The sequence below is a fragment of the Coregonus lavaretus genome (assembly GCF_964263955.1).
Source record: "Coregonus lavaretus genome assembly, chromosome: 26".
Lineage (NCBI taxonomy): Eukaryota > Metazoa > Chordata > Actinopteri > Salmoniformes > Salmonidae > Coregonus > Coregonus lavaretus.
In genome coordinates, this window is record NC_140013.1 from 18,299,664 (window position 1) to 18,324,125 (window position 24,462).

The following is a 24,462-nucleotide window of genomic DNA, read 5'->3' on the forward strand; positions in this document are numbered from 1 at the left end:
CATGGAATAGTCCCAAAAGTGCAAAAACCATCAATCTGGCACTCCAGGCAGGCTCAAGCAAACGCTCAAAGTATTTGAACGATTTCAAATACTATTTGAACCCAGATCTGGATGGCGCAGAACTAACCCAGTCAGTAACACTAGCAACCATCCAGCTCAATCCCACCAGATATTTCTACTATAGAATAACTTTACAATAATAATAATAATAGTAATACTGTAACAAAAACAGGACTTTTGTTTTGAAGATTACATATGATTGATGTTGTTTTAATGTGGTATTAAATAAAATAGAGCCTGCACACTCAGACTCCACCAGGTGCCTTTATACACAAACAACTTTTAGATCCTGCAAGGATCTTCGTCAGGTTTTAATGTGGTATGAAGTTTATTATGAATGATCCTGCAACATTCATGAAGGGGTTATAAATGATTTCATGAAGGCAGGGCCCTTTACAGAGAGAGAGGGAGATGTGACAGTTCCTTAATGTTTTGGCTGTATAATACAGGTTTCTTCAATTGAATTTAATATTAAAACCTGTGTTTGTCATAGAACGATGCCAGGACTAGTTCATGTGGATGTGGATAGATTTCCAGCGTTGTGCTTCGTTTGACAGTGCGTATCTTTCTGCCAAGAAGTGACGGGACTTTCAGCAAATTAAATGGCCAGGAAATAGGCTGGACTTCTGCGGCTGGTAACTCTAATGAACTTATCCTCTGCAGCAGAGGTAACTCTGGGTGTTCCATTCCTGTGGCGGTCCTCATGAGAGCCAGTTTCATCATAGCGCTTGATGGTTTTTGCGACTGCACTTGAAGAAACGTTCAATGTTCTTGAAAACGTTCTGTATTGATTGACCTTCATGTCTTAAAGTAATGATGGACTGTTGTTTCTCTTTGCTTATTTGAGCTGTTCTTGCCATAATATGGACTTGGTCTTTTACCAAATAGGGCTATCTTCTGTATACCCCCCTACCTTGTCACAACACAACTGATTGGCTCAAACGCATTAAGAATGAAATAAATGTTTACTTTTAAGAAGGCACACCTGTTAATTGAAATGCATTCCAGGTAACTACCTCATGAAGCTGGTTGAGAGAATGACAAGAGTGCGCAAAGCTGTCTTCAAGGCAAAGGGTGGCTATTTGAAGAATCTCAAATATATTTAGATTTGTTTAACACTTTTTGGGTTACTACATGATTACATATTTGTTATTTCATAGTTTTGATGTCTTCACTATTATTCTACAACGTAGAAAATAGTAAAAAATTAAGAAAAACCCTTGAATGAGTAGGTGTCCTAAAACTTTTGACCGGTAGTGTACATACACGTCTCCATATAATTACATATTAGAACTTTAAGAGGATCTAATTCATTTCGGTTTAGATACTAATATAATAGTAATTTAATAGGATATCTGTGCATGTCTCTGTCTGGGCAACTTTAAGGGTGAAGTGTGCACTCATACAGTCCACCTCGTGGATTTAAAAGGAACGGACTGGTGTAATGAATATGGTGGAAACACCCTGCAGACATGTCTGCACCAATCCAAATTGTTTTATAATATGCATGAGGGGGAGTGCACACTTCTGGAGAAGGGTAGAGAATCGGAAGGCAGCTATAGATGTTCTGCACCACACACTTCTTCTGTCATTCTGTTACTACCAGGTGAAGATGACTTTATAGAGGAAGCCATCATTGGTCTAAACTAAAAAGCCTCGGTCTGAGCTGTAAGGCTCGTATCTCACTCTGTATCCCCTGGCCTCCACATCCATGTTGATGCATTCCATCAGGTCAATGGCAGTCGGAGGGGCCTGTAGCACACGCACACATGCAAACGATTAGGGAGAAATGCACATACACACTAATCAATCATAAGTAAAGGTTACTTGCGTAACCCTGGTTCTATGCGTAACCCCGGTTCTCTGAGAATATGAGTGAGAATGATGTCTCACTATGGGATTCGCTGGATAGGCGGATCACTACGGAAAAACCAATCACACAACGTCTGTCAGAGACAAGATAGGTCGAATGACGTATGAGGTGAGCCCCTCCCTCTTCATAAGGCGCCACTCGCCCCACCCTATGGTCAAAGAAGGTGCAGTGACATCCAGTCGGTAAAACCTTAAATGTATGTGGGGTGGCTAGTATAACAGCCTCCACTATCCAATGGGATACCCACTTCTCAAAAACACACCACTTGTTCCATACACTGTAGAAAAGGCTCTCGCACTCTGGATAGTCCCAAGGACTCTGAGTGGCAAGCCTGTCGCATTCAGATTCATCCTCTCATGGGCCAGACCAGAGGGCAATGGTCCTGGGGTAAGGTGGAAAATCTCCACGTTCACTTGGGTCAAAAGATCCCTATGTAACAGTAGCTGCCAGGGCTGGTTGTAAAGCAGGAGAGTGATCTCTGCCTACCAGAGCTTCCCTAGCTGTCAAGGGGCTCTAATATGAGTGATAAGCTTTGTTCCCTCACTCTGTTTACCAGGAGGGGGAAAAATCATAAGACATCACTCTTGCCAGGGGTGTGCTAGAATTTCAACCCCTAGCGGTGCGTTTTAACCACTTGGGGATGGAGTCTCCAAACAAATAAATACAGGGTTGGGGCTTCTAACAGTCTGGGAGTTAGTCTGGACAGACGCGCAAAGCGGGCTCTCTAGATGTTGAAATACGTCAGTGCATGCCGGTCTTGCGCACCCCAGGGTGCAACAATGCTGCAGAGGGGCAGAGAGTGTCTCAGTAACTAGGACACCTTGTAAAGTGTCAGAGGCATATGAGCAGAGCATTTTTTTCAGAAGAAAATGATTGATCCTCTTGGACCGTGCCCCTAGTAAGCGGCGACAGGTATGGCTATACCGTGTCACCGAGCGGGGCTATCTGCAAAGAGAGAGCAGCCGGTGGAATGATGTAAGCCATCAGACGGTGTAGCTGAAAAGGAAGAAGGAAACATACTGGTTACCCAGACGTCCTAATCAGTGCAGTAGAGCAGCTATGTGTCTGGTCTGTCTTGGCCCTACTCCGAGGAGGGTTAACAACAGCAAAAGTATCCTCAGCCGCTCACTCCCGTAGGAGGTAGAGCGGGCAGTGGCCCGACTGTGTGAACCCGACTGCGTGAACCAAGCGCAGGGTAGAAAAGGGACAAAAAGAAAGCCTGAGCGTTGTGGACTTGGGAGTACCAGATAGCTGTTTGGGGCTCTGTCGCCTGATAAGGGCGCCATTCCACCCCCTCTCTTTTCTTTTAACCAGAAAGTATAAGTAATGAAATCCTGTACTGACTGTCCTCTAGCTCCATAGAGGGTTCTCCATCAATTGAGCCGAGATGCTGTTGGCTTGCTGACAAATCCCAAAAATCAAGTGGGCTAAGGGAGTTTTGTAGTAAGCCAAGAAAGCCTGTTCCCCAATGGAAACCAAACACATGAAACCTCAGGGATGAACTGCGTGAGAGCGACAGGAATACAGAGAGGATGGGAAAGTGTTGTTAGGTTTTATTCCCTGCCTCGCTTACCTAGAGGAGGAGCACTCGAGAATCTGTTTACTGTGTTCGCTAGCACACAATAGACAGTTTGGGGCAAAATTATGCAGGGCATGGGAAGAGGAACATGATAGATAGCAACTGGCAATCTGTCATCCTGCTCCATTTGTCGGATGAGACCAGAGGGAGAGCGGACATGCCGACTTTCGCCCCAGGCTGGAACCTGAGAAGGCGCAGAGGGGAAAGTATAGGGGAGGGCGGCACTTGGGGGTAAAGTGCAGCTCCTCTATTTTCCCGTTTGAGCAAGGCCACGAAAGTGAGCTGCTGCACAGGGAATATATACATTTTATTTTTTACGCAGAAGTGCCTCCCCACTGCCACGTGAGGTGGAGGAATTACTTACGTTAAACCCGAGAGAGAGGGTAGGGCAGGGAGCTGTAAGCTTTGCGCCTTAGGTTGGCCGACCCCTCTTGCCTCCCCTTAGGGGGGTTAAGAGGGCGGAACCTTGTTGCGGCTGCAGCAAAGGACTGTTTACCTCCAGGTTTGCCCTGGTTATTGGCAGTTTGCTGTGTCGCCTGGGAATTTGGTCCCTCAAAGCTAGCTTGTTGCCCCCTCCCAGCTGTGAGGCTGGGACGGATAGTTGCAGGAACCAAGAGGCTGCCACGGGGCCAGGGTCTGCGGGGCAGCCAGAAGATGTCGCCTTCTTTCTTACAAATTTCACACTTCTAAATAATGCTAATTTAACCATTCTGCTTTTTGTTTAAAATGACATTTGTACTGCTACAGTGGAAAATATTAAAATAAAAGCTATTCCAAATTAAACAAAAACCATTTCCAAATTAAACAAAAACCTCTGTCATGGTTTTTTTTTTATTCCCCATGTGGTTACACTTGTCATCCCGAGACAGTCCTGTCAAAGACGGTGGATAAATGGCCTTTTACCATTGAAATAAATTGTCAGGTCCGGTCTACTTAACTGGGTGTCTCCCCCCTAGACACCAATGCAATAGCATCTGGTTTTGGTTTACTGAGTTCATTGACTTTCATTAGTGGGGTGTCTCGTTTCCTCTTCAGTCTCTGATCCCGTGGCTCAGCCCCTTTTCAGGTGTCCCAACATTTCTTTCTACAAAAAAGGTAATATTGTCAGCAAGATTAATTAATTAATTCAGGCTACAAGAGTGTAGGCCCAATGACAAACGGCAAATGTCAATAATTTTTTTTTTTTTACAGATGTCCCTTTCCATTAATCAAATAGCACGAGTACACAGAGCAATTTTTGGAAGCTGGAATTATTTTGGAGTGGACGAATATGCGCAGGTAGCCTACTTTTTAAAGTGATTTGTTTGACAATAAGATGAACATCATGACTGGTTGTGTTCATGACAAATTAAAAAGATAATTTAAAAATGACTTAAACGACATCTTTACTATTAGCCCATAAAAAATATGGGCTTAACATAAGACCCACAAAATGTCACGATATAATTCGCCCTCTGGACGGTAGTCTTTTCCCAACCTTGCAAACGTCGAAGAGCCCAAACTCCAAGCAGGGGAGAGCAGATCCCCGTCCTGGGACCAGGGTGACACCGGGACTTGAGAGGGGGGAAGAATGGGGTCTTCATCCTCCATTTCAATTGAGAAGTTGAGGAAACCCTCGAGATTAATCCCATCGAAAATCCCTCAAAAATCAAAATCACATTTTGTCACAATCGCCGAATACAACAGGTGTAGACCTTAACGTGAAATGCTTACTTACAAGCACTTAACCAACAATGCAGTTCAAGAAATAGAGTTAAGAAAATATTAACTAAATAAACTAAAGTAAAAAAAATAATCAAAAAGTAACAAGAAAATTACGGAATAATAACGAGCCTATATACAGGGGGCATCGGTACCGAGTCAATGTGTGGGGGTACAGGTTAGTTTAGGCAATTTGTAAAGTGACTATGCATCAGTGGCGGCTCCTGAAAAAATTCTCAGGAGGGGCAATTTTTCTGATGATTTAGGTGACCTACACACATTTTAAAAAAGATATGTCCAGCAACAACATGAAGACAGGGGCAGCATATAAGTCAATACCAGAAGCATTTATTGACTGATCTGGGGAGATGGATTCCAGTTTCTGTGACAGATTATAAATAATCTCTGATGCCTTTGTTATATTAGCTTTTGGTTGAATGTACTGTCGTAGTAAATATATAATGTTATAGCTTGGTCTGACTAAAATCTTGTGCATGACCCATTTGTGTTGGGCGTTTGTTTCTGTTCCTATCCTATAACAATGGACAAAAGAGTCCTATCTTGTCAGCCTTGTCAGCAGGTGGCCAAGGAGTGGTGATCCTAGCTGACCTAAGACAGGACACTTTTACTTTACTCGCGTGCACGAACGAGTCCGTGCACGCGATTCCAGATATCTTTACCTCTGAATAAACTGCCTTTATTATACCATATCCACCCTGTCCAAAGTCTCTACTTGGTCTCAGTTCTCCAGTAAACTTGTGATTATCAACAGTACACAACGGTAACAAACAATTGGGGGAACTCACGGGGCAGATAGTAACCACTTAAAAGGAAGCGATTCCCAAACCTTCCATAACAAAGCCATCACCTACAGAGAGATGAACTTGGAGAAGAGTCCCCTAAGTAAGCTTGTCCTGGGCCTCTGTTCACAAACACAAACAGACCCCACACAGCCCCAGGACAACAACAACAACAACAACAACAACAACAACAACACAATTAGACCCAACCAAATCATGAGAAAACAAAAAGAGAATTACTTGACACATTGGAAAGAACAAACAAAAAAACAGAGCAAACTAGAATGCTATTTGGCCCTAAACAGAGAGTACACAGTGGCAGAATACCTGACCACTGTGACTGACCCAAACTTAAGGAAAGCTTTGACTATGTACAGACTCAGTGACCATAGCCTTGCTATTGAGAAAGGCCGCCGTAGGCAGACCTGGCTCTCAAGAGAAGACAGGCTATGTGCACACTGCCCACAAAATGAGGTGGAAACTGAGCTGCACTTCCTAACCTCCTGCCAAATGTATGACCATATTAGAGACACATATTTCCCTCAGATTACAGCGATCCACAAAGAATTCGAAAACAAACCCAATTTTGATAAACTCCCTTATCTACTGGGTGAAAAACCACAGTGTGCCATCACAGCTGCAAGATTTGTGACCTGTTGCCACAAGAAAAGGGCAACCAGTGAAGAACAAACACCATTGTAAATACAACCCATATTTATGTTTATTTATTTTCCCATTTGTACTTTAACTATTTGCACATTGTAACAACACTGTATATATACATAATATGACATTTGAAATGTCTTTATTCTTTTGAAACTTCTGAGTGTAATGTTTACTGTTAATATTTATTGTTTATTTCACTTTTGTTTACTATCTACTTCCCTTGCTTTGGCAATGTTAACACACGTTTCCCATGCCAATAAAGCCCTTAAATTGAATTGAATTGATAGTAAGGTCGCAATGACACAGAAAGCAGTTCAATGTCGGGGTACAGAGTCGCTCTCTTACCAGGATCGCGGTCCGCTCTGACCAGGGTGAAGGTGGCCGGCTCCACTTCTCCGTCCGGGACTCTGTCATCCAGCCAAGTCTCCCAGCTGTATTGGGATTACAGCTGCCTGCAGCGTTTTCATTATTTAGTCCGTTCGTAGCGGGTATGTACACGATCAACAAGATCAGTCCAAAACCGAAAGATCAGTTCAAAGCAGAATGTTTGCAGAATGTTTGTAAACTAAGTCTACAAATTAAAAACATAAAATAACGCCACACTGCAGGTCACAACAGAGACGCTGCTAGCCGCCATTGTCTTAGTTACGTTCATGGTTACGTCACGTATGACGAAAGCGCGTAAGTGCATGCCCACAGACACCCATAGAGAATGTATTGAAAGCTTTGAAATTTGAAAAAAATAGATTTTACATGACAGGCTATGAGAGACTTCTGGGCGATTTTCAACTTGACTGAAATCGCCCCAAAAACGGGCGGGGCCATTTGAAGCACGACTTTAGCCTGATTTGATATTTAGTGGCTGGCAGATCAGACGTGAACACTGATAACTACTGTTGCCGTGATATAATTGATTAGAAAAAAATTCCCTTCCTTTTCCCGTTTGGCAGTGCGTCGCCCATATCGCCCTATTGAACACACCGCCCATGCTATGCATAGATAATAAACAACGAGTAGCAGCATCAATGTAAATAGTCCGGGGTAAATAGTCCGGGGGGGGGGGGGGGGGGTCAATGTAAATAGTCCGGGAGACCATTTGATTAATTGATCAGCAGTCTTATGGCTTGGGGGTAGAAGCTGTTAAGGAGTCTTTCGGTCCTAGACTTGGCGCTCCGGTACCGCTTGCCGTGCGGTAGCAGAGAGAACAGTCTATAACCTGGGTGACTGGAGTCTTTGACAATTTTTTGGCCCTTCCTCTGATACTGCCTAGTATATTGGTCCTGGATGTCAGGAAGCTTGGCCCTAGTGATGTACTGGGCCGTACGCACTACCCTCTGTAGCGCCTTACGGTCGGATGCCGAGCAGATGCCATACCAGGCGGTGATGCAACCGGTCAGGATGCTCTCGATGGTGCAGCTGCAGAACTTTTGAGGATCTGGGGACCCATGCCAAATCTTTTCAGTCTCCTGAGAGGGAAAAGGTGTTGTCGTGCCCTCTTCACAACGGTCTTCGTGTGTTTTGACCATGTTGGTGATGTAGACACCAAGGAACTTGAAACTCTCGACCCGCTCCACTTCAGCCCTGTCGATGTTAATGGGGGCCTGTTCGGCCCTCCTTTTCCTATAGTCCACGATCATCTCCTTTGTCTTGCTCACATTGAGGGAGAGGTTGTTGTCCTGGCACCACACTGCCAGGTCTCTGACCTCCTCCCTATAGGCTGTCTCATCATTGTCGGTGATCAGGCCTACCACTGTTGTGTCGTCAGCAAACTTAATTTGTTGGAGTCGTGCTTGGCCACGCAGTCGTAGGTGAACAGGGAATACAGGAGGGGACTAAGCATGCACCCCTGAGGGGCCTCAGTGTTGAGGATCAGTGTGGCAGATGTGTTGTTGCCTACCCTTACCACCTGGGGGCGGCCCGTCAGGAAGTCCAGGATCCAGTTGCAGAGGGAGGTGTTTAGTGCCAGGGTCCTTAGCTTAGTGATGAGCTTTGTGGGCACTATGGTTTAGAACGCTAAGCTGTAGTCAATGAACAGCATTCTCACATAGGTGTTCCTTTTGTCCAGGTGGGAAAGGGCAGTGTGGAGTGTGATCTGTTGGGGCGGTATGCGAATTGGAGTGGGTCTAGGGTTTCCGCCATGACCAGCCTTTCAATACACTTCATGGCTACCGACGTGAGTGGTACGGGCGGTAATCATTTAGGCAGGTTACCTTCGCTTTCTTGGGCACAGGGACTATGGTGGTCTGTTTGAAACGTAGGTATTACAGACTGTCAGGGAGAGGTTGAAAATGTCAGTGAAGAAACTTGCCAGTTGGTCCGCGCATGCTTCGAGTACACATCCTGGTAATTCGTCTGGCCCCGCGGCTTTGTGAATGTTGATCTGTTTAAAGGTCTTGCTCACATCGGCTACGGAGAGCGTGATCGTACAGTCGTCTGGAACAGCTGGTGCTCTCTTGCACGCTTCAGTCTTGCTTGCCTAAAAGCGAGCATAAAAAAGGGCATTTAGCTCGTCTGGTAGGCTTGCATCACTGTGCAGCTTGCGGCTAGGTTTCCTTTTGTAGTGCGTAATAGTCTTCAAGCCCTGCCACATCCGATGAGCGTCAGAGCCGGTGTAGTAGTATTCAATCTTAGTCCTGTATTGACGCTTTGCCTGTTTGGTCGTTCAGCTGAGGGCATAGCAGGATTTCTTATAAGCGTCTTGATTAGTGTCCCGCTCTTTGAAAGCGGCAGCTCTAGCCTTTAGCTCAGTGCGGATGTTGCCTGTAATCCATGGCTTCTGGTTAGGAAATGTACGTATGGTCACTATTGGGACGACATCGTCGATGCACTTATTGATGAAGCCAGTGAATGAGGTGGTATACCCCTCAATGCCATTGGACGAACATATTCCAGTCTGTGCTAGAAAAACAGTCCTGTAGCGTAGCATCATCTGACCACTTCCGTATTGAGAGTGTCACTGGTACTTCCTGCTTTAGTTTTTGCTTGTAAACAGGAGGATATAATTATGGTCAGATTTGCAAAATGGAGGGCGAGGGAGAGCTTTGTATGCGTCTCTGTGTGTGGAGTAAAGGTGGTCTAGAGTTCGTTTTACTCTGGTTGCACATGTGACATGCAGGTAGAAATTAGGTAAAACGGATTTAAGTTTGCCTGTATTAAAGTCCCCGGCCACTAGGAGCGCCGCTTATGGCCTTATACAGCTCGTTGAGTGAGGTCTTAGTACCAGCATCGGTTTGTGGTGGCTTGCCCTAACTTGCCTTCCCATGACACCAAGTTGTCAGAGAGTGAATCGAGGCTATCCATAACCTCACCCCAGCTGTGGGGAGCGGAATCTCAGCCTTGGCCATTGGCTTTGAAGTGAGAGAAGGGGCAGAGACAGAGGTACGTCTGAGCCTCCTCCTCAAACCCACCCTAGTCAGCATTTTGCAGTGATCACAGGACTCGGGGTTGTGAGTGCTGACTGAGCATGTTCCTTCCAAGCAGTGCTAGCCGAAGGAAACCGTGTGGAAGCAATATTCGACTTCAGGCTGATATTCTCCCACAAAAGTGGAGCCATGAGGCTAAAGCGGTCGGTCGGTCTAATTAATACAAACGAGTGAACCTAGGTTAAACTAAACGATAAGGGAGCTAGCAATACTACCGTTGTGCACGTAGGAATGCTAGTGTGGTTAGCTTGCTTTCCAGCAAGCTAGCCAAGTTAGCTTATGCTTTGCAGCGTGGACTAACCAGGTCTCGAAAGTTAGCCATGTGACACGTGGTGTGATTGGTTCTTCATTAGTGATCCGCCTATCCAGCAAATCCCATAGCGAAACATCGAAACAAGTACTTGAAAGAGAACCCCCTGTTAAAGAGGAACTGTTGTGAAAAAACAATGTTTCCAGTTGAAAGTGCCTTTGAGGCATTGGTAGTAGTCATATACAGTGCCTTCGGAAAGTATTCAGACCCCTTAACTTTATCCACATTTTGTTACGTTACAGCCTTATTCTAAAATTGATAACATTTTCGCTAATGTTTTACAAATAAACAGAAATACCGTATTTACATAAGTATTCAGACCCTTTGCTATGAGACTCGAAATTGAGCTCAGATGCATCCGGTTTCCATTGATCATCCTTGATGTTTCTACAAATTGATTGGAGTCCACCTGTGGTAAATTCAATTGATTGGACATGATTTGGAAAGGCACACACCTGTCTATATAAGGTCCCACAGTTGACAGTGCATGTCAGAGCACAAACAAAGCCATGAGGTCGAAGGATGTCTACAGCATTGAAGGTCCCCAAGAACACAGTTGCCTCCATCATTGTTAAATGGAAGTAGTTTGGAACCACCAAGACTTTCTAAAACTGGCCGCCCGGCCAAACTGCGCCATCGTGGGAGAAGGGCCTTGGTCAGGGAGGTGATCAGGAATACGATGGTCACTGACAGAGCTCTAGAGTTCCTCTGTGGAGACGGGAGAAACTTCCAGAAGGACAACAATCTCTGCAGTACTCCACCAATCAGGCCTATGGCAGAGTGGCCAGACGGAAGCCACTCCTCAGTAAAAGGCACATGAAATCCCACTTGGAGTTTGCCAAACAGCACCTAAAGACTCTCAGACCATGAGAAACAAGATTCTCTGGTCTGATTAAAACAATATTTAACTCTTTGGCCTCAATGTCAAGCGTCACATCTGGAGGAAACCTGGCTCCATCCCTACAGTGAAGCATGGTGGTGGCAAGATCATGCTGTGGGGATGTTTTCAGTGGCAGGGACTGGGAAAGATGAACGGAGCAAAGTATAGAGAGATCCTTGAACCTGCTCCAGAGCACTCAGGACCTCAGACTGGGGTGAAGATTCACCTTCCAACAGGACAACGACCCTAAGCACACAGCCAAGACAACACAGGGGTGGCTTTGGGACAAGTCTCAATGTCCTTGAGTGGTCCAGACAGAGTCCGGACTTGAATCCAATCAAACATCTCTGGAGAGACCTGAAAATAGCTGTGCAGCGACGCTCCCCATCCAACCTGACAGAGCTTGAGAGGATCTGCAGAGAAGAATGGGAGAAACTCCTCAAATACAGGTGTGCCAAGCTTGTAGCGTCATACCCAAGAAGACTCAAGGCTGTAATCGCTGCCAAAGGTGCTTCAACAAAGTACTGAGTACATTTCTAAAAACATGTTTTATCTTTGTCATTATGGGCTATTGTGTGTAGATGAGGGGGATAAAAAAAAATACATTTTAGAAGAAGACTAACATAACAAAATGTGGAAAAAGTCAAGGGGTCTGAAAACTTTCAGAATGCACTGTACATCAATTATTAAGTACAGGTATATACACACACACAACCCCCAGTACATGTACACACCTTCCACGGTCCGAACTGCACCACCTCCTGTTCCTCCAGGTTGTTGATGGCGTTGTCATAGCGACGCAGGTTTTCAGAACACACACGATGACAGCAGAGTGACGGGCGGCGATGGCTTCCGCTCGGGCCACTCTCACCAACACCTGGTAGCCATACAACAGTGACCATAAATAATATATCATATTTATCAGTGACATTGTAGAGGTAGTTTTATTTTTAAAGGAGTGGGTCAGTCCCACGCCATTCACATTTGTGTTTATTGGACAGGATATATAGAGGAGTGGATGGAGGAGATAGTGCTAGAGAAGTTTTCAAACCCATGCTCGCCGCGGTAGTTCAGTACATGTAATCCAGAAACAGCGGCTTAGACTGCTGGATCACCCCAGGCCACAGGGGTTAGGTATTGTTATTATGTCAGGGCCATTGTACCTCCAGGTTCTCCAGGTATTTGGGGACCCTGGAGATGAACTGCTGCCTCCCCACTGTTTCTCCAAAGTCCTGCAGCTGCTTCACCAGGGCTCAGATGTCATTGTGGAGAGCCTCCTGGTAAACCTGTTACACACACACACACACACACACACACGTAGGACTCTCATGTTATGAATTGTTGTAACTACTGGGGGTAACAGGTCTCAGGGAAGGTGACATCAATGCACGATGGGCTCGCTCATTGGTTCAGAGTTCCGACATATGGGCTTGTGTACGTGTCACAAACCTCTAGAACACTCTCTGTGGGCAAGCGCTGGGTGCGTAGGAACTGAAGAATGGCTCCGAAGTGCGTCCCGTGGCAGTCGATGAAGTAGCGTCCCTTGGCGTTGGTGGGCAGTTTGGGTTGCTGACCACTACTGAACATGGAGGTCAGCTGGGAGTCGGGGTGTTGACGCAGCGCAGACGCGGTGAACACATGACCACCCACGTTCAGCTGCACTACAGAACAACTCTGGGGACAGGGAGACTGCTAAGGTTAGGATAGGTTTGGGACAAGGAGGGATATAGGTTAGGGATAGGGACTATTAGGGTTAGGACTTCCTGATGGGCCTCTCCCAGGTGGTAAGGGTAGGTAACAACACATCTGCCACGCTGATCCTCAACACGGGGGCCACTCAGGGGTGCATGCTCAGTCCCCTCCTGTACTCCATGTTCACCAATGACTGCATGGCCAGGCACGACTCCAACACCATCATTAAGTTTGCCGACGACACAACAGTGGTAGGCCTGATCACTGACAACGATGAGACAGCCTATAGGGAGGAGGTCAGCGACCTGGCCGTGTGGTGACAGGATAACAACCTCTCCCTTAACGTGATCAAGACAAAGGAGATGATTGTGGACTACAGGAAAAAAAAGAGGACTGAGCATGCCCCCATTCTCATCGACGGGGCTGTAGTGGAACAGGTTGAGAGCTTCAAGTTCCTTGGTGTCCACATCACCAACGAACTATCATGGTCCAAACACACCAAGACAGTAGTGAAGAGGGCACGACAAAGCCTATTCCCCCTCAGGAGATGGAAAGGATTTGGCATGGGTCCCCAGATCCTCAAAAAGTTATACAGCTGCACCATCGAGAGCATCCTGACTGGTTGCATCACCGCCTGGTATGGCAACTGCTCGGCCTCCGACCGCAAGGCACTACAGAGGGTAGTGCGTACGGCCCAGTACATCACTGGGGCCAAGCTTCCTGCCATCCAGGACCTCTATACCAGGCGGTGTCAGAGGAAGGCCCTAAAAATTATCAAAGACTCCAGCCACCCTAGTCATAGACAGTTCTCTCTGCTACCGCACGGCAAGCGGTACCGGAGCGCCAAGTCTAGGTCCAAAAGGCTTCTTAACAGCTTCTACCCCCAAGCCATAAGACTCCTGAACAGCTAGTCATGGCTACCCAGACTATTTGCATTGCCCCCCCACCCCATCTTTTACGCTGCTGCTACTCTGTTTATTATTTATGCAGTCACTAACTCTACCCACATGTACATATTACCTCAACTAACCGGTGCCCCCGCACATTGACTCTGTACCAGTACCCCCTGTATATAGCCTCCCTACTGTTATTTTATTTTACTGCTGCTCTTTAATCTTTTTTTATTTTCTTAACTGCATTGTTGGTAAGTAAGCATTTCACTGTAATGTCTACACCTGTTGTATTCGGCGCATGTGGAAAATAACATTTGATAGGTTAGGAACAGTTAGGGTTTGAAACAGTTTGGGAAAGGACTAGGAACTGTTAGGAAGAGTAAGGTCAAGGCCCACTTCACCTATTCTGTGTACTTTCACTACACATCAATGAAGCACAAAAACATTAAATTAATTCTTTCAAATAAGCAATACAAAAAAAATGCATTTAATAATGTAATGAAAGGGCAGGGACACCGCCTACATAACAATGTGGCACTCAGTCAGCAAGTGCATTTCTAAGCTATTGGTCTCCTGAGGTGGACTGCCTCCTTGTAAGATAAGGAATAGTCCACCTGCTACATGGTAGATAAATACTGTAGTCTTAAGGATGTGCCTACCTGCCTGGTCAGCAGAGCAGCAACGCCCTCAACACTTGTCAGTATGAGAGCCAATAACTTTTAAAAAGTAAAGGCGTTTTTACAAGATATTCATTAAGTATCTTAAAGTAGGAGTGCTACTCTAGTAACAGGTCCCCTGTATAACCATTTCATGATGATATAAAGGGCAAAACTGTTCCTGGATCTGCACACCTATTTTAAAACGCTTCGTGAATACTGGCCCAGATTTGCGTAAATCGGTGACAAAGCAGACTATATCCAGGACCTAGAGAGGGAGATAACATTTTTGGCTACTTTACACCGTCTCAAGCTGAAGGTTATCGAGAAGCTGAAGCAGTTAACAAATAAGCAACTTCCTCCAAACATACCAGAGGCTTGAAATGAATGACTATGAACACTTCTTCCCTTACCAGTAGCTCCGGAGAAGACTGTTTGCCCCGCGATCTGCTGTCTGAAGACTCATTTTTCTTCCTGACTGTTGTGGGAAATGTTTTGGGTGATGTCAACACGTCTCACTATCGGGAAGTTCAGGGAACACAGAGTGAGGGGATTCAATTTAGATGGTCCGGTTCGCAGAGTAAAAGGAGTTTACATCGGGTGAAAAGTGATTGCATTCGTTTTGTGAGCCGGTTGCCCCGGTGTAGTGATACTGGTCTGTCGGGACTGATGGTTTGTTAACATCTGTAGCATTTTAGCTAAACTTAACTCAGCTAACGACAGAAGTGACGTTACATAGCAGGTTAGAAGGAACTAACGCAGTAGGTTAGGAGTTAACACAGCAGGTGAGTGAGAATAAACAGTAGCATGTTAGAATTAACGTAGCATGTTAGGATAATTAACGTAGCAGGTTAGGAGAATAAAGTTATGAAAAGGATGTGTTAGCTAAAGTGCTACAGTTAACTGTTAACCCCGATTTGACAACGAGATGAAGCTGTACTTCATCTAGCCACAATCATACAAACAAATGTGTTTACATCCCTGTTAGTGAGCATTTCTCCTTTGCTAAAATAATCCATCCACCTGACAGGTGTGGCAAATCAAGAAGCTGATTAAACCGCATCATTACACAGGTGCACCTTGTGCTGAGGACACAATGCCACTAAAATGTGCAGTTGTGTCACAACAATGCCACAGATGTCCCGAAGTTGAGGGAGTGTGCAATTGGAAATGCCGACTGCAGTAATGTCCACCAGAGCTGTTGGCAGGTAATTTAATGTTAATTTCTAACATAAACCGCCTCAGTTGTTTTAGAGAATTTGGCAGTATGGCCAACTGGCCTCACAACTGCAGACCATGTGTATGGCAAGAGATTTGCTGATGTCAACGTTGGGAACAGCGTGCCCCATGGTGGCGGTGGGGTTATTATATGGGCAGGCATAAGCTACCGACAACGAACACAGCTGCATATCATCGATGGCATGAATGCACAGAAATACCGTGACGAGATCCCGAGGCCCATTTTTTTAAGGCGTCTGTGACCAACAGAATACATATTCCCAGTCATGTGAAATCCATAAGGGCCTAATTAATTTATTTCAATTGACTGATTTCCTCATGAATTGGAACTCAGGAAAATCTTAAATCGTTGCAATTTGCATTTATTTTTGTTCAGTATAAAATAAGCTTCTAGCAACAAGTAAATAACCCCAACACAGGTATGTAAAGGACAGTACATTATTTGATATCAGGGTTAATTACCAGAAGAGGGTTCTGTTGTCCTAGAACACATCAAGGAATGACTTTCCATGACAGCAACAAGTTTTAGAACATGACCATGGGCTAAAACAAGCCAGGTTTATAAAACAATTGAGTTCTAGGTCCTTTGTTGGTACTGACAAAGTTATGAATAGTTCTGTTTTTACAAGGTATATTATTCTCCAAAAACCAAGGGCTTTTTTAATTTTTTTTATTAAGTAGTTATTGAGGTGGCATTTCCTTAACTGGCTACCCAGACTCCTTGCCATTCTCCAATTCTGAAAGTGCCATACACCCTACCAATTATTATATAATTAAATTACTTAGCATGGTTGGGAACAGGAATATTTCACAAGTTGAGACAACACAAGGTGTATTTTCCAAGTTTTATTTTTGTACAGAAAAATTCAGGGTCCTGCATCCATCTGAACAAATGGTTGACACCTGGAGAAGAAAAGACAGAATTAGGACAACATCCCTAACCCTACCTCAATCACAGCTTGTGAATTATACACAACATACATTAGCTTAGCTACATGCTCAAGGTCAATTCCGCCATCAGTATATTGTCAGACTCAAATGGCACCCCATTCCCAATACAGGGTACTGCATTTGAACAGAGCACTAAAGGTCCTGTTCAAAAGTATAAAAGGGAATATGGTGCCATTTGGGGGACACATTTCATAAAGCCAGGAAGCCCTTCTCAGACAAATGCCTCGATGTCTTCAACTGAAGAGACACACTGCTCTGGGGAACTGAACCCAGAGACACAGAACGTGACCCTGACCCAGTGAACCCAGACAGGCTGTGTCCCGTTCCGACTCGTCATCGTATCATCACTGAAGGGAAGAGTAAACTAAACGTCGCCCTGAAAGTAAACAAACTTACTCCATCACACCCTGAGATACTCTTTGGTGCAGCATTTTAAATGAGACAATCATGGGGAGTCCTTTCACTACCACAAGCCTCCTCCACAATTACTACATTTTCAATCTAGCATTAAAAAGAATCTCCCAGATTGCATTTGTGGTTTTCCCCCACAATACACATTTTGAGTCACAACTGAGGCAACCTGGTTAAATTTGGGCCCAGAGGCAAAACCAGTTGAGAACAACTGATTTACAGTACATTTCTACTATGCAGTGGCTGGGTTAGTGTTAGGGTATAGTACCTGTCTATGCGGTGGGTACAGGAGTCTGTGGCATGGCTGCTGGGGCTTCTGGCTTGGCCCCCTTCTGCTCCGACTGGGGGGTGGAGGGGATAGTCTCGTCTTTGGGCTCCACAATGCTCACATGGTCTGGCAGAGGCTTCTTGGGGCCGATCTTACCACTGGGGTCCCATGGTAACATGATCTTCACCTTGATGCCCAGCACACCTGACAAACAAAAACACATCAGTGCCCTCTACACAACGGTTATCATTCTGCGTACGTAGAACAGTATATGTAGAACAGTGAAGCGTATAGAGTATGAGGGTTAGCCCATGTGTGGTGTAGCAAGAAAGAGGTTGATCATAATATGACTAGACTTAAGTCATTTCTGGCCCTTCTCAGACAAATGCCTCGATGTCTTCAACTGAAGAGACCCGCTGCTCTGGGGAACTGAACCCAGAGACACAGAACGTGACCCTGACGCAGCGACCCCAGAGACAAATCGTGTCCCGTTCCGACTCGTCATCGTATCATCACTGAAGGAAAACATTTCACCTTTAAAAAGACCAAAAATCCTACTGTTGATGACTCACCTTGACAGAGCAGAATAATCTAGGGGTAGGGTATAGGGGTTATTTGGTACTCACCCTGTCGGAGCAGGACGTGGCGTACAGCGGTGTCTACGTAGTAGTTGACTGGGTCTCCACTGTGGATCATCAGGCCGTCAACAAACTTCATTGACTTGGCCCTCTGACCCCTCAGCTTCCCAGATACCACCACTTCACAACCCTTAGAACCACTCTCCATGATGAACCTCAGCACACCATAGCAAGCTCTGGGAGAGGAAAGGGATGAGGAAAGAGAAGAGAGATGGTGAGAGAGGAAGAAAGGAGAGAGGGCGAGGAGGAAAATTTGAGTGCAAAGAGGGGAGGGGGATAGGAGAAAATGTAAATGAGAAAGAAAATGGGTTTAATACACATGTCAACTATGAGCTCCCATCTGACATTATGAGCCATTTTCCTGGCCCTTCTCAGACAAATGCCTCGATGTCTTCAACTGAAGAGACCCGCTGCTCTGGGGAACTGAAACCAGACACACAGAACGTGACCCTGACCAGGTGTCCCCAGAGACGGACTGTCCCATTCCGACTCGTCATCGTATCATCATTGAAGGGAGACATTCTACTGTATATCATGAGAAAGGTAATTTAAGAAAGTGGACTGTAACAGCAGGGACATGTGCTCAATGGATTCCTAGAGATACTCATGTTAGCATGCTAAGCTAACTAGGGGCTGCTCAAGATAACTAAATAATGCAGATTATACTTCCAAACGGTCTGGGGTGATTGACGACAGCACAGATTAGTGGAAAAACCAAAGATAAGTCCGCCAATATTCTCCTGAACAGATCTAGAACCCGCTTACCTTCCCAAATCCTAACCTGTACCATTACAGAGTGAAACCTGCACCATTACAGGTTAATGCATAACTGACCTTCGAGCAGTGTCTAGATGCAACAGGTTAGAGGTCAGGGTTAGGCTTACCTACGTACAGCCAGTCCTCCCAGCAACTTGTAGCGCAGAGACTCAGCCTGAGCAATGGCACACAGACCACGGGTTGCAACCTTCTCAGCATACAGCTAGAGAGGGAGAGAGTGGGGAGGTTAACCTTCTACACAAACAGCGAGAGAGACTACACAGCATACAGCTTGGTGCGGGTACTGCAATGTGATAGCCCCAGGACCACCACAGCAGAGAAGTGTAGCATCGCGATTCACATTCTTAAATTGTGGTGGAAATAGTCTCTAGAACGCCGACTACTTCATGCATCACTGACTACCTTCATCTTACCCAACTAGCCACCCAACACCCTAACAAGAAACCATCTGAATTCACACATTTTCTGTACTGGATTGAACCCTTCTCAGACAAATGCCTCAATGTCGTCAATTGAAGAGAAACGCTGCTCTGGGGAACTGAACCCAGAGACACAGAACGTGACCCTGACCCAGTGACCGCAGAGACTGACTGTGTCCCGTTCCGACTCGTCATCGTATCATCACCGAAGGAAAGTGGTTTCTGGTTAACAGTCTGGTGCAAAGGCAAAGCTAGAGCTTCTCCAGTCATATATTCTACCTTCAGACACACTTGAGGTTGGTTGTTGTAAGTTGATTAACACATTTTAAATCATCCCCTTGTAAAAATGTGGAATTCACACTTGTTTTCATTTAAAAACTTCACACAATCATATTCCTCTACCCTCCACACTGCAGTCAGAAGCCAAACCTCTCTTGAGCCACAGTTGTCAGCTCCCTGATGTTGGGGTTAGGGAGTATGTCTAATGTGTAGTGTCTAGTGGATGCATGTCAGTAGTGTGCATTTACCTCCACGTTGCCCTCAGGGAAGCCAAACCTCTTCTGAACAACAGCGGTCAGCTCCCGGATGCGACGGCCCTTCTCGCCCAGAACATTCTGGGTCCTGAAACAATAACACTAAATGTGCTCCATGTCTGCAATCAGTTATCAGTCATCTTGTTTTCCTGAATGTTCCAGCCATATTTAACATGTTTTTTCCCCTATTTAAAAATCTGATTATCCATTTCATTCAAATCAATAGATACTTTTGAGTTAGTAAATGCAGATTAGTTTGAATGACGCAGGACAGTAGCTGGAAGGCACCAGTGTTCTCATTATGATGAACACGCTTTGGCAATATGGCCCTTTCTACAGCAGACCACTTTCACCAACCCTAACCCACCACATGCCTAACTAGCCACCTAAACAAGATTTTTTTTGTTGAGCAGTTGCACACGAGACATACAGTAGAAGTCTGAACTTTATTTTAAGAATGTGAAATGTCAGAATAATAAGACAATTATTTACTTCAGCTTTTATTTCATTCATCACATTCCAAGTGGGTCAGAAGTTTACATACACTCAATTAGTATTTGGTAGCATTGCCTTTAAATTTTGGCCCATTCCCCCTGACAGAGCTGGTGTAACCGAGTCAGGTTTGTAGGCCTCCTTGCTCGCACACGCTTTTTCAGTTCTGCTCACACATTTTCTATAGGATTGAGGTCAGGGATTTGTGATGGCCACTCCAATACCTTGACTTTGTTATCCTTAAGCCATTTTGCCACAACTTTGGAAGTATGCTTGGGGTCATTGTCCATTTGGAAGACCAATTTGCGACCAAGCTTTAACTTCCTGACTGATGTCTTGAGATGTTGCTTCAACATATCCACAATTTTCCTTCCTCATGATGCCATCTATTTTGTGAAGCGCACCAGTCCCTCCTGCAGCAAAGCACCCCCACAGCATGATGCTGCCACCCCCGTTCTTCACGGTTGGGATGGTGTTCGTCGGCTTGCAAGGTACCCCCTTTTTCCTCCAAACATAACGATAGTCATTATGGCCAAACAGTTCTATTTTTGTTTCATCAGACCAGAGGACATTTCTCAAAAAAGTACGATTGTGCAGTTGCAAACCGTAGTCTGGCTTTTTTATGGCGGTTTTGGAGCAATGGCTTCTTCCTTGCCGAGCGGCCTTTCAGGTTATGTCGATATAGGAGTCATTTTACTGTGGATATAGATACTTTTGTACCCGTTTCCTCCAGCATCCTCACAAGGTCCTTTGCTGTTGTTCTGGGATTGATTTGCACTTTTCGCGCCAAAGTACGTTAATCTCTAGGAGACAGAACATGTCTCCTTCCTGAGCGGTATGACGGCTGCATGGTCCCATGGTGTTTATACTTGCGTACTATTGTTTGTACAGATGAACGTGGGACCTTCAGGCGTTTGGAAATTGCTCCCAAGGATGAACCAGACTTGTGGAGGTCCACCTTTTTTCCCCCCTGAGGTCTTGGGTCAGGGACAGCCCTACAGGGGTGTATTCATTACACAGATTATGTTGCAACAGGAACAGTTTACTCCAAACAGAAAACATTTTGCAACGAAAACAAGTTGCTATTGGACAAATTGAGGTAGGTCCCTGCCCGTTTTGTTCCGTTCTTAAAACGGTAAACAGTTTCCATTGCAAAACGTAATGAACACACCCCAGGTACCTACACAGCCAACTCCCTAACTAGAAACCATCTGACGCCAACTCCCTGTACTGTATTGAGCCCTTCTCAGACAAATGCATCTTCAACTGAAGAGACACGCTGCTCTGGGGAACTGAACGTGACCCTGACCCAGTGTCCCCATAGACAGGCCGTGTCCCATTCCGACTCATCATCGCAACATCACTTAAGGGAAGAGGAGGCTCACACCGTGCATTGGCTGGGAGTCAAACATATGTATATAGGTTTATGTGCTGGAACAACACTGGTGAAAGTTGAAATAAAGTTAATTTTTGCCAGACCTGTCATCCAATGGCTTTGATGGGCTCTCTGTGTAGGCCACCTAACTGTAGACAATGGAAACTACATTGATTGGGATAAATGGCTGTGCACTGTCGTGGTCACGGCATCAGCAGTATAACTACAGAGTCAATCCCAATGATTTAAATATACACTAGACGACTGATAGGGGGCACTGTGTTTAAGCCACTGTGCCTATATCTTGGCACTCACCATCGTAAAAACATTTTGGAAGCTATAGAAATGCATTTGTTGCCACATTAATTATATTATTAGACACCTTAATGCATACTTCTAAACTATATTATGTGAGCTAAACATAAAAAATACATATTTCTTCCTTAGTACAATTGTTATAGATTACCTATGTTCCTGTCCTTACTACAAAAAATACATGCAATTTTGCACTGCATTCATTCCTATGGAAGACCGCTCCCAATGGGGCGTGCCTTTCAATGGCCAATACATAGCGTCAGCAATCCAGGGTTTATATACATCATTGGTCAATCCAATTAATAAACCTAGCTTTGAATGCCCTGTTGACACCAATATCTAGCGGCTGGAGTTCTTTAGTTAATCCACCCGGAATGACGGCAAGCTCCGAATTAGTTTGCTTCACTTGTTTTTTGACAGCATCGGTGATATGGGCGCGCATTGAGTCGTAGATCAATAGGGACGGAGCTGTGTGGAAAAAGCCACCCGGTCTCTTGACGTAAATTTCTCTCAGCCACTCACTCATATTTTCCTCATCCATCCCTTCGGGCTAGCTTTGATGACGACGCCGGCTGGAAAGTTCTCTTTTGGCAAGGTCTTCCTCTTGAAAATAATCATGGGTGGAAGTTTCTGGCCATTAGCCTGGCAGGCGAGAACTACAGTGAAGGATGACTTCTCATTCCCTGTGGTACATACAGACACCGTACTGGTCCCCGTTTTCTCCACAGTGCGGTTCACGGGAATATCAAAGGTGAGTGGAACCTCGTCCATGTTGGTGATGTGCTCTGGCCGGATCTTCTTTTCAGTGATCTTCTTTTTGCAGTATGCGCGGAAAGTGACCAGCTTTTCTTGGTAATCTTTTGGCAGTTGCTGCGAGACGGTAGTTCGTGTGCGGATGGAGAGATTACATCTTTTCATAAAACGAAAGCACCAAGAAGGACCGCCTCGAAATTCATCGATTGTCATGTCCCGTGCTAGCGCTGTTGCCGTCATTCGAATAGTGACTGTAGAGACGCTTCTACTTGCTGCTCTCTGTTCAACAACCCACTGTTCGAGTTTGTCCTCTAACTGTGGCCATCTCGCTTTGTTCCCGCGGAAACTCTGTTTAGTCTTCTTTACTTGGCGCAGGTCATCTTCTTGCTTCCTCCACTTCCGTACCATTGATTCATTAATGTTGAATTCTCTCGCTGCTGCTCTATTCCCATATTCTACTGCATGACCGACAGCCTTGAGCTTGAACTCTGCGTCGTAAGCGTGTCTCTTGAAAGGTGCCATTTTGGGGTCTTTATACACACACAAGTGGTGTGGGACTGTGAGTAAGCACAATACCGGTGTGTACTGGCTACCGTAATGCGGCTTTGTAGTTTACCAGTCGTACTGAAACATTTCATTATTATTACATTGTTTTTATTGGTTTTTCATACTGAAACATTTTGACAGAGCACCTTGAGCGCCGTGTACAACCAGTATGGATCAACCAATTAACCAATTGATCCATATATAAGGCGCTCCGGATTATAAGGCGCACTGTCGTTTTTTGAGAAAATTAAAGGCTTTTAAGTGCGCCTTATAGTGCGGAAAATACGGTACCTTAGTACTTGTTATCATTCTGGTGACGTTTTTTGGGGGTCTTTTTTACATTTGGAAAGAAGTGCCCCTTGTGTGCACTATCGATAATACGGTATATCCCGGGACGGCATGAAAATATGGATACCACCCAACCCCTTACACTACCAACAATAAACCTTAAAGCCAGCATATCACCACTACCTACAAACATACCGGTAACGTTACCTTGTGGCCAGGATTATGATCTCGGTCCTGGTTGGGGTCACACGCACCTCCACACCGGAGTACCCATCTTCGGCAAGTTCGCGCGTCAGGAACTCGTTCAGCTCGGCTTTGAAGATTCCGTCCGCGACGAACTAACCAAGCATAACACAAAAATGCAGTACATTGTTAGCTAGGTTGTAGGGAACATGATTGTAGTCACATAGCCGCTAGTGAACGTGCTACTGTAGATAGCATCATTGGTCAGCAAGTTACAGAGCTGGTGAACTGGGTAGCGCAAATGTTTAAATAAAGTAGCCTGCCACCTGTGCGACTTTAACATTAGCCAACTAGATACTGACCACCAATCTACAGACTCACGACAATCAGAGTTGCAACTAAATGCTTTGAATGGTGTTATTATGGTTATTCTTACTCGCTAGTACGGTATAAAATGCACCCCTTGGCACGTTCACTAGCGGAGTGAGGATTGCTTGTACCGGTAGTTAGCATCTGTGGTAATCCTCTTTAGACTAGGGGACGAGGACGCCAATCAAGGCTACAACCAACTCCGTATTCATGCTGCTAACACATGGCATCCCAATTTGCTACAACTGCATCCGTTATAAAGACCATTTTGGGATGAAATGTGAACAAACCTTCCTCTTCTTGGAGATTTGCACAGCCATCTTGTCGGAGGCCGCTGACAGGAAAGAACTTGTTAAGGAACCGGAAGCATACT

The 24,462-nt window shown here is 45.2% G+C and overlaps 1 protein-coding gene and 1 pseudogene across 2 annotated transcripts; both read right to left on the bottom strand.

Annotated features, from left to right (window-relative positions):
- Window positions 1–1,659: 1,659 nt before the first annotated feature.
- On the bottom strand, window positions 1,660–17,059 carry LOC311101569 (BTB/POZ domain-containing protein KCTD14-like; annotated as a pseudogene). Its single transcript has 6 exons — window positions 17,053–17,059; window positions 14,946–15,010; window positions 12,741–12,965; window positions 12,455–12,577; window positions 12,026–12,168; window positions 1,660–1,812 (listed from the first exon to the last, which is right to left on the bottom strand). The product of its transcript is annotated as a BTB/POZ domain-containing protein KCTD14-like (transcript).
- LOC311102113 (small ribosomal subunit protein uS3-like) lies at window positions 16,603–24,447 on the bottom strand. The gene is made up of 7 exons (XM_084143344.1): window positions 24,380–24,447; window positions 23,745–23,875; window positions 19,763–19,856; window positions 18,924–19,018; window positions 18,028–18,215; window positions 17,402–17,605; window positions 16,603–16,674 (listed from the first exon to the last, which is right to left on the bottom strand). The coding sequence occupies exons 1-6, from the start codon at window positions 24,407–24,409 to the stop codon at window positions 17,406–17,408; spliced, it is 738 nt and encodes a 245-aa protein (XP_083999470.1). The 5' UTR covers window positions 24,410–24,447; the 3' UTR covers window positions 16,603–16,674; window positions 17,402–17,405.
- Window positions 24,448–24,462: the final 15 nt, after the last annotated feature.

Bases quoted from the DNA above. Each gene is read 5' to 3' on its own strand.
- LOC311102113 (XM_084143344.1), bottom strand. From the start codon at position 24,409: ATGGCTGTGCAAATCTCCAAGAAGAGGAAG. The intron at 19,019-19,762 runs GTAAATGCACAC...CTCCCTCTCTAG, and splicing joins TCCCTGAGGGCAACGTGGAG to CTGTATGCTGAGAAGGTTGC. The intron at 17,606-18,027 runs GTGAGTACCAAA...TTTGTTTGTCAG, and splicing joins CCACGTCCTGCTCCGACAGG to GTGTGCTGGGCATCAAGGTG.